Here is a 10,455-nt window from a genome sequence, read left to right on the forward strand (position 1 = left end):
AGTTATTCTTGTATCTGTCAACAATATAGGATCTGATAGACTAGGAGTGGGCCACCTCGGCACTCAAGCTGTGATGAGGCTGAAAATCTCACCATGCCTCTGGCAGTCATGCCCGTGGCTGTGAAGAGTCTTGCAATGCCTCATGGGACTTTTAGCACCACATGCTGGAGTGCTGAGGTTGCCTACCCCTTGGGTAGACTCCAGGAGAGACAAAGTCTGGCAGGAAGTCTTACAGGTACTGCAAAGTACTGTAGCTACCTTATGCACTTTTTAAGCCAGTTCATGCTCACTCTAAACTGATCACATGCACATATTAAAATCAATCAATCAATCAATCATTGGCTATAGCCAACGCAAGTTACCCTGTATGTTCAGTTGAGTGGTCCTGTATAGCACCGGTTATGATGGTGCACGTACTTGTGTGCTTGGCGTGCTTAGCATTCAGCTTGGTCTAGATTGTACCTATAGGTCATAAATGGGGAATGTGTACAGCCGGCAGACAACATGAGCTATAATACTAAAACTTCAAGGCACCAAAACACCGTTCACAGGAAGCTGTCAGTAGGAAGAATGTTTAGAAGGAAAAGAAACAGACGCCACTATAAATACGACTCCTACTTGGGACTCGACTTGTTCCCACACTTCGGGGCTGGACCACAGGAAACAAAAACTGCAAGAACTTCATACTCAGTGCGATTATAGTGACATGACCTGATCCTTTAGGGCCCATTCACACCACATCCAGATCATCTCCAGACCAGACCAGATTGTTTCCGTACTCAAAATGCATCCGAATGTATCCCTATGCTATTTCTGGCCTCTGTTCACACCAGCGCAGTCCAGACCAGACCAGAAAAAATACGGCATGTCTCATTTTGTCTGGTCTGTAATGTACAGGAACTGTGGGCAAGTTCACACCATTTTCCGGACCCGATCTGGTCCGGAAAATGGTGTGAACCTGCCCTTAAAGGAGAACTATGAGGTGAGTGCTTTTCACTCACCTCATAGTTCTAGCCGACCTGTGACAATGAGACTGTCACAGGTCGGCTCAGTAGATCGGGAGGTGAGCGAACACATACCGGGTTCGCTCGCCTCTCGATCCTGTCACGGCTCTCTGCCGTGACAGGGGGAGGGGCTGGATTCCCCTCTCCCCACTCTGATCTGCCAGCACTGACTGGCAGAACGGACGGGGGAGGGGGCGGGTACAGCTGGCTCTGCCTCTAGATAGGCAGAGCCAGCTGTCACTCACGCAGCTGGGCGGATCCCGTCATCTACGTCGGGATCCGCTCCGGCTGCGGCGGCTCAGTATACCGCGAGCTGTAGCTCTCTATATACTGAGCCTAGGGTGACAGGAGGACGCTAGTTTGTGTCCTCCCGTTACCCTAAGGAGAACTATGGGGAAAAACACTGACCCCATAGTTCTCCTATAAGGCTGTCGCTTTGCCTATAAGGGAGCGAAAAATATATCTTACCGCATGCACATCTAGAGAGTCAACGGTGAGGTCATACGGGTGCATGTGAAGGCTCTCAAACAGCTCCTTCAGGGTCATCTTCTGCCCATTCTTCTCGGCCACCACTCGGTCGGATTCTGTGCGATACGTGTGTTTGATGAAGCGCAGGAGATGCTTCTGGTTCATACAGGCCGCAGCGTGAATATGAGTGTCCACCTGTGTAAGATTAAACCAGGGAGCCATTAAAAGGTGCCTTATATTGGAGAACAATGTGCCAATCCAGCAATTTATGGTTAGACTGAGGAACGTTTGTATGTTTGTAGGCTCTTCCATCAACCTGGCTAATATTCCAGGATTGGTTGGACTCCATCCTGGTCAACCCAAGTTGGCCTAGTCACTATTGTTTCCTTAGAGGCAGGTCTGTAACATGCTTCTGAAGCCTCCATCATGGAACAAACACGCAAGCTTGCCCCAGATCCGTAGCTAGCTCCTTTTGCGCCTGAGGCAAGAACAGAAAATTGTGCCCCCTGATAGTAATGTGTGCATGAGTGTGTGTTTTTAGTTTTATTGTTGGGGGGCTTCGGGGAAATATCGGGGATCTAAACAGACCCCTTAGATTTCTCTTTTGAAATATAAAAAGAGATTCAGGACACGGAGTCCTCTGCCCATACAGGCTGGGGAGAGCAGCGAGGATCGGAGGAGAAGCTGGAGCCCGTGCCGCCCCTCTTCTCCCCTTCAAGCCGCGGCTGTGTTGGCTGCCTGGCGCCACTGTTGCCTATGGTGCCCTGTGATCGTCATGGCAACAGGGGCGAGGGGGCACAAACAGGCCGGTCCTTGCTGCGCCCCCCTCTCAGATGCGCCTGAGGCGAGTGCCTCACTCGCCCCATGGTAGCTACAGCCCTGGCTTGCCCATTTCAAATGTGAACCTTTACATGAAGATCTTTCTCAGGCTAGGTCAACCATTCATTGCAGCTCAACTACCCTCCCAAGGGCTGAGGAACAACAGACATAGATGGAACTGTCTACATAACCCGATAATGGTTCTCCATCACAACACTAATGGGCATATCTACAGCAGCAAGAACTTTATTCTCCTGCCTGCATGAACTTCTTCATACAATAGGGCCTTATTTACAAGGTTTAAAGGACTGATTTGTTTAAAGAGATCCCTTAAGAGACATTGGTACGGTCACGATATGGCATTTAGTTAAAGCTGAACTCTGGCCTTCCCTTCAGTCTTATATCTGACCTCCCCTTCAGTCTTGCACAGTTGTACCGGCTCCTCTCCTGGACTGAAATGGCTTCCTCTGATGTCACTGCACACTGGGAGCTTCTCACAATGTTCATTAGAAGCTCCAAGCAAGTCAGATAGAGGCCCGCCTCATTTCCTGGATGGAGAACATCCAGAATCATCTAGCTCATTCCTTGACAATTCAACTGTCCCCGGCCCGCCCCTTTTTTTATTGTATTGCAGTCCTTTCAATCATGGAGGCTCAGCATCACATGTGGGTTATGCCTAGGGTGGTCTGCATGGAAATGCATCCAGCATAGGAATGCCCTCTCCCTATACTGACAACCACCCTTAAAGCCATTTGGGTATTTGCATAATTCCTCCCAAGAGCCATCCCACTGCTGGCATCAGGGCGGAGGGCTCTTGTGAGGTGTACTGAGGCAGGGTGCTGTGATGTTTTCAGAAAGCTATGTACTGCATCCTGCTGGCCCCTTCTACCAGCCAAGATCAGCCTGCATGGCACAGATAAGCACAGGAACCCTGTGTTGACGTTACTGGGTTTAAGATAAGCTATATAATGAAAGTGGAATGGCTATATTTAAAATATCATTGTTAGTGAGGAGGAAAATAAGATTAAACCTCAGCCCCTGCCCAGTTTACAAACCTTCCTGACGTTATAAAAGTCGCGGTGGGGCACACTTTTCAGCTCCTTCAGTTCTGACATCTCGTTCAGCATCTCATGGAGGTTAAACTTGGAGCCCAGAAAGTTCAATCTGCGGTGGCAGTACGTCTTCCTGTAGGACAATTTTGTAAAACGTCAGAGGAGATAAAACAGCATTTTTCCATAGTGTGGACATGGAGGATTGACCCAATTATCAGAACAAAAAGTTATTACAACAATCGGAGCTGGGTTATTACAGGTTTGCAGCGTCACAAATAACAAATGTGAAGAAGCAACCTGGGCGGCGACACCTGAGGTCAGGTGGGCAGCACACTCGACACAGACTTGCTGCATGGCAGAGCCCTCCCCCAAAGAGCAGAGTCAGGAAGACACACCGTTTGATCCCAGCCCTCGTCTTACAACAGCAATGGTGATTGAGAGTATTTAGTCTTTCCTCTGCTGAGACAGCCCTAGTTTCAAGTATGGTTGGTGAGACAAATTATATGTAATGCTCTCTAGTATAGTTTTGAAACACTGACTGACTGCAGCCGAAATTAATCAAAGAGAACATAAAAGGAACCCTTGATCTTGCCTGAAGCAGAAGGATTTTCCATACAAGATGATCAGGAACTCCTCCTATGGAAAAAAAATGCAGTGTGGCAGTGTAAGCCAATGCCACGGTGTAGTTTGTCAACTATGGCACCTAGGACTCTCAGCCAGAGGGGCTGAGAGGGTCCAGAGAGTAAACCATTTTATAAGGAAGAACCCGGCCTTTCGGATTCTTCCAGGTTTTCCTGATTGTAGCTGGGGTGTGGAGCTCTGGAGATTTCGTAGAGCTCTGGGTGGGATGAGATCTCCAGTCCTTGGGCCAGGTGTTGCCAATGACCAGCTTGGGCTGATCAGGTGGCTGAGAGCAGCCTCATTAGGAAGCCAGCCCAGTGCTCAGGGAAAGTTGTGTGTGTGCAGGAGGCACACTGCCACAGCAGACTCAGCTGCGTGCTGGACACACGTGGAACCGCCAGGGGAGGCTGGGAAGGTCGGTGACTCTAGGACCTGTTGGACACACTGCCGAGAGACCAGAGTGAGGGCTCACAAGGGGTGAGCAGTGCGAGTTTCACACAGAGGTGTGATGAGCAGCTTGGAGCTGTGGATGAAGTAAGATAAATGACCAAGGGGTTGAGATAATGAAACCTTCGTTCTGGCCTTAAAGGAGGGCTGTAGCTACCATGGCGCGAGTGAGGCACTCGCCTCAGGCGCAGCTGAGAGGGGGCACAGCCAGGGCCTGTCTGCGCCCCCTCACCCCCGTTGCCATGGCGAGCACAGGGTGCCATTGGCAACAGGGGCGTCAGGCGGCCAACACAGCCGCGGCTCAGCAGGGAGAAGAGGAGCGGCACAGGCTCCAGAGAAATTAATGTAAACTAAAACTGTTTTTATTAGTTTCGTCAAACGAAACAAATTTTTATGCTATTTTGGATTTGGCCACCAGCACATGTGCGCCTCCGTTCTGGAGGGGGGCGCGTGATGTCACATACCGCACACGTCAGTTGGGGGCACAATTTTACCATTCTTGCCTCGGGCGCAAAAGGAGCGAGCTACGGCACTGCCTTAAAGGATGGGTAGAAACCTGGAAAAGTCTTACTGTTGGACCTATTTAAAATCCTCAAGGGCCACTGCCAAGATGATGGGGTTTCACTGATGGATAAGGTAGGATAAATGACCGAGGGGTCTGTCATTGAATGATCGAGACCTTTGTTCTTATGGGAGGGGTAGAAACAAGGAAACGTAACACAGTTGGACCATTGACGAAATATGAAAAACCCACCAGTGCCAATCCGAAAACTGAAGTCTGCTTTGAGTAGAGTCAGCCAATGCCGACAACTCAAATGAAAATCAACCGTCCTTTGCCGATCCTTTTGTTGGCTCTCAATTTGACTTTGAGCAGCGGTAGCTTGTCTTTTTTTGGCTAACAAATTTTCCATTCATATAGGTCACATGTTTCTCTGCTACTTGTGATTTCACAGCAGATTGTCAAGGATGGAAAATAATAATAATAGTTTTGTCAAGGAGTGCGGAGAATGAGGTCACCCAACAATTCTCCTCAATTTTTCTGTGATCAGCAGTTGATCCAAACATTTCCAGACCAACCAGACCAACCAGTTGGTTACATTTTTATGACTAGGAAGACTGCAGAGGTTGGAGAGCTGATAAGTAAATAAAGTTACACAAGACTGTCATAATAATGTGCCAGGGGGTGGATCAAGGGTTCTGGGCTCATGGCCAGCTGTCTAGCTGAGAACAAGCCATCTACCTTCCATGCCAACAAAGTTATATGAGAAACTTGTCCGGACCTCTTCCTCTTTGCCTCTGTCATGATATGAGTGACGATGCTGCTTAGCTTGCATCTCAAAAAGAAAAACATTATCATGTTTTCCTCTATCATCCTGTGCATACAGGGGCTAATTGGTTAGTATGGTGGTCTTTAAACACTAAGGTCCTGGCTGGTTCCCACCGAGAATGCCATTACAATGGAATACGAGTGTTCTTTGTGTGGCCCGGCTTCATTATAAAAACATTCTGGTGGATTTGGCCTCTGACCAAACTGGCCTAGAGCATGTAGGCAATGATAGTAATTGTTCCCATCTCCTTCAAAGGGCAGAGGCTGATGTGAAGTAATAGGCAGACTCTATCTTCTGTATATGTGGAAAAATAATCTTGTCTTGAGCTGTTAAAAAGGAACATTTTGTTCTTGCCCGTGGTGACCTTTTGGAAGGTGAATTAGTGTAACGAGAGCCACAAAAATCAAAAACAATCTTTATTCTAAAAGCAGGGACGTGCGGTCAGGGGAGGCAGAGCCCTACCTAGTACCCTGTTTCCCCCGAAAATAAGACCTACCCCGAAAATAAGACCTAGTACTATTTTTGGGAATTGCTAAAATATAAGACCTACCCCGAAAATAAGACCTAGTTGTGACCATTCCCAGGGCCGCTGGTGGCATAAGGGGGAACTTGAAGAGCAGTGGGAGGGAATCAGCGGTGCCAACGAAGCCAGCGCTAGAGGAAGCGAGGCGGCAGCGGAGGGAGCAGAGCAGCATAAGCCGATGCTTCCTCTATAGCGCCGACTCCTGTCACTGGCGGAGTGATACCAAATGCACCCCGCCTGTGAGGAATCGATAGTGAAAGCGCGCTTCGCTCATTCTGGCCAGCGATTGGTTAGCAAATTGCTCTCTGAAAGGTACGGCACCCCTGATTGGGTACGGCACCCCTGATTGCCCTGATCACCATATTTTTGTACATGAATAAGTGTGGATTGTTGTACATAAAAAAGAAAAAAAGACCTACCCCGAAAATAAGACCTAGTGTGTTTTATTTTGAGCCCCAAAAAAATATAAGACTGTGTCTTATTTTCAGGGAAACACGATATTATGGAGGAAAAAGCTGTCAGCTTCAAGTCTGAAGCTGACAGCTTTTTCAACATTCAGACCGGTTTGTAACAGGTTACATAGTGCTTCCCAGCTTCTTGTGTGACCTAACATATGGAGGCAAGAGCTGCAACAGCCTCTAATTTGTGTTAGAGGCTTGACCCCTGTGGATGGTTTGGACCAATGGCAAAGCGTGGGCAGAGGGAATGCCTCACCCAGCACGGAACGCACTGCATGTCACTGTTCTAAAGTGCTCATTGGATAAGACTTTGCCTTCTAAGAACAGTGACTTGCAGGGCGTTCCGTGCTGGGTGAGGCATTCCCCCAGTTTAGTTATTGGACTGCCCCTATTTTATATGAACCCAGAAAGAGCCCATGGAAGATGAGCTAGTATATATGGAGGACCTCAGCTACAAAGAAAAGACCAACTGACCAGAACTTAGTCACTTTTGAGAACAGAAAACTAAAGCCCTAGAGTTTCAATCGAGAAACTCCATTCATTCCATCAACTTGAATGTTAAAATCATCAACAAAATTCTACAAGTCTCTGACGGCATTATCAAATGTTCTGACAAGATTCTTCATATGAACATAAGAAACTCCTCCAGTGTACGGCCAGCCAAACTCCCACACAAATGAGGCAATGTGATATCCTGACCAGTCTGGCTACACGTCTGCTCAGTAGACCAGCTCTGCCAAGTCAGTTCTGTGTTGCTTCCAGGACATTTATTGCCGGCCGCTTGGATAGATCTCAATTTCAAGTGCTGTGCCGTAAATCCTGTAAACAACCCAGTGTCTTCTGTCGCTGGTCATCTCCTCCTGCATACCCACTAAGTTGCCCATACACGTGAACATTTTCAGCTAATTTCAATCACTTTCCATGCAACAGGAACAGTAAACACAATCATAAGTAATCACCATCCTAATAGTCACGTTTCTGTGTTTGCAGATGACACTAAAATCGGGGAGGTTAATAGACACGGACTTAGACATTATAACATTGCAGGAGGACCTGGATAAAATAGGGGGAGGGGCGACGGCATGGCAGATGAGGTTTGATGTTGATAAATGTAAAGTAATGCATTTTGGGGTTAAAAAGAGGAATACACATTAATGGGAACTCCACTAGGGAAGTCAGAAATGGAAAAAGATTTGGGGGGTCATTGTAGACCGCAGATTGAATAACAGCGCACAATGCCAGGCTGCTGCAAACAAAGCGAGCAGAGTTCTGTCTTGTATTAAGGGAGAACTAGGGGGTTAAGTCTTTTCCCCATAGTTCTCCTTAGGGTAACGGGAGGACACAAACTAGCGTCCTCCCGTCACCCTAGGCTCAGTATATAGGGAGCTGCTGCTCGCGTTATACTGAGACGCCGCAGCTGAAATAAAAAAGACGTTTATTCTGAATGGAGAAAGCTGGTCAGATGGTCAGTGAAACGTCTTCAAGAAAAATACAGCGAGTCCAGTTGCCTTGACTTTTTTTTTACAGATATACCGTGACCTGGATGAATGAGAACCTTCGCAGACATAATGAACAAAAATTGCTGTAAAATTTCCCAGTTTCAATTTTATTTCAAAGTGGTCACATTTTTTTGCTACTTTCCAGGCAACATGGATCCCGTTTTCCTACGGGGCGACTGAAACCTCCATTTTATGTTTTTGACTGCTGCTCGATTTTGTCGATAAATGAAATGTGCTAATGCCATGATTTTGTTACACGTTTTACGTCTTCATTCACACAAGTAACATAAAAATATCTAAAATTTTTGGCCGCATGAATAATTTTCAGCTGAAAACAACTCACTTTTTGAAAATAAGGATCCTTAGCCCAACCCGTTAGCTTTTGAACTGAACCCAATGCACCTGCTGTAGATGAAGCCTAACACAACTTACGTGGGACCGTCGGCGATGAGCATCAGGACGTGGCTGAGGTCCAGCGTGTAGGTCTCCATGTCGGGGTAGGGCAGACTGCGGGGGTCATTTGCGTCGGCCGCCTCTTTGTTGTCGTAGATGTAGGGGATCCCGCCCTTCATTCTCACCACGTAGTTAAGATTTGGGGGGATGTTCTCCAGGTTGTAGACATCTCCGTGTTCGGGGGGAGGGTTGAACTCTGCAATAATATGCAAAATGTTAAAAATTGCAACAAATCAAGACTCACCTCCAGGAAGATGGTGATGTGCGAGGTTCCACTTTGGGCCACCATCCTTGGGCGATTCTTGTCACAGCTGGATGGAGGTTGACTTAAAGGGGATGTCTAGGGTATTCTATGTATTTTATGCCGTATTCTATGTTGTATTCTATGTCGTATTCTATGTATTTTATGTCGTATTCTATGTATTTTATGTTGTATTCTATGTATTTTATGCTGTATTCTATGTATTTTATGTTGTATTCTATGTATTTTATGTTGTATTCTATGTATTTTATGTTGTATTCTATGTATTTTATGCTGTATTCTATGTATTTTATGTTGTATTCTATGTATTTTATGTTGTGTTCTATGTATTGTATGTTGTGTTCTATGTATTGTATGTTGTATTGTATGTATTTTATGTTATATTCTATGTATTTTATGTTGTATTCTATGTATTTTATGTTGGCTGAAAAATAAATTTAACTTTAACGTGAAAAGTGAGCAACGTGTTGAGCTGTGAGCAGCACAAATTACAACGTCTTCAGGACTCCATCTTGTGGACATCGTGGGTCAGTTGGAGTCTCTCCTATCTCAAGAATGAAGCTACCTGATGCCTATGGTTCAGTTGCCAGCATCATACACAAGAAATAGAACAAAGCCTCTACCTGGGTACACCTCGTCTTCCAGTTTCCAGCTTTCGTCGTTCGCCGTGCACAGGTACCGGGCGGTGGTTCTGGGGAAGCGATGGTACGCCAGCCGGCAGTATTTTTCTCGTATCAGCAGGGCTTTGGCGAGCTTGACCACGGCTTGCTCATAATCGTCAACGGTCACCTGAGAAACAATTCAATTTAAAAGAAACATTTTGACCTTCCTTGGAATGTTTTACATCAGAAGCATCAAATGTGTTGTTATTTTTTTTTTTCCTTTGCAAAATGTTCTGTCATTTTTGGGCACGAGAACCTTGGTGTAGGAACATTGTCACAGGCAGGGCCAGATATCCCACAAGGCCAACTGAGGCCCGGCCTTGGAGCGGCAGGGAGCTGAGGGGCGGCAGGGATTCCTATCGCCCGACGCCCGGGACACGCAGTTCCGGGCGGGTACTTGTTCTCTACATATAGCCCTGCTTTGGGCAAGCCAAGCTAAATGTAAAGCGGGGAAGCCTCTGGTTCCTTTACAAGTGATTTCGGCGATGTCGCCGAGATCACTTGTATGCAGCTTGCTCGTACGTCTACCTCTCTCTCTGCCAGCCGGAGATCCTCTCTTCAGGATGGAGAGCGGAGAGCAGAGAACGTCCATTCTCCACTCTGCTCCATGTAAACACTGAGAAGGGAGAGCTGCACTCGCAGCCTTCCCGTCTCAGCTGTCACAGGGTTTCCAGCACAGTGCTATGCTAGAACTCCTGTATCCAAGGTGACAGGTTCAATAAAGAGAACCTGCCACCTCCAAATGCTATCACACAGGGGCTTGTTAACTTTGCTACCACACAGGTGCTAAGTGGAAAAAAAAAGAAATTGATAAAAAGATATTTAATAAATAAAAATTAAGAAAAAAAGTAACAAAATA

The 10,455-nt window shown here is 46.7% G+C and overlaps 1 protein-coding gene and 1 long non-coding RNA gene across 3 annotated transcripts in view; one reads left to right on the top strand and one right to left on the bottom strand.

The window, feature by feature from the left end:
- LOC108786217 overlaps positions 1-4,841 on the top strand; it is a 24,423-nt gene extending 19,582 nt beyond the window's left edge. The window contains exon 3 of the long non-coding RNA XR_001941183.1: positions 4,830-4,841. This is a non-coding gene — a long non-coding RNA (uncharacterized LOC108786217). The remainder of the gene's footprint in view (positions 1-4,829) is intronic.
- AMPD3 (adenosine monophosphate deaminase 3) overlaps positions 1-10,455 on the bottom strand; it is a 51,961-nt gene that overhangs the window by 12,071 nt on the left and 29,435 nt on the right. For both annotated transcript variants that reach the window (XM_018555459.1, XM_018555450.1), the window contains exons 4-7: positions 9,558-9,723; positions 8,652-8,868; positions 3,347-3,476; positions 1,473-1,667 (exon numbers count right to left, since the gene is read on the bottom strand). In XM_018555459.1, the coding sequence (XP_018410961.1) occupies positions 1,473-1,667; positions 3,347-3,476; positions 8,652-8,868; positions 9,558-9,723 (708 nt within the window). The remainder of the gene's footprint in view (positions 1-1,472; positions 1,668-3,346; positions 3,477-8,651; positions 8,869-9,557; positions 9,724-10,455) is intronic.

Source organism: Nanorana parkeri, unplaced genomic scaffold (assembly GCF_000935625.1).
Source record: "Nanorana parkeri isolate BGI_ZX_2015 unplaced genomic scaffold, ASM93562v1 scaffold10, whole genome shotgun sequence".
Taxonomy (NCBI): Eukaryota; Metazoa; Chordata; class Amphibia; order Anura; family Dicroglossidae; genus Nanorana; species Nanorana parkeri.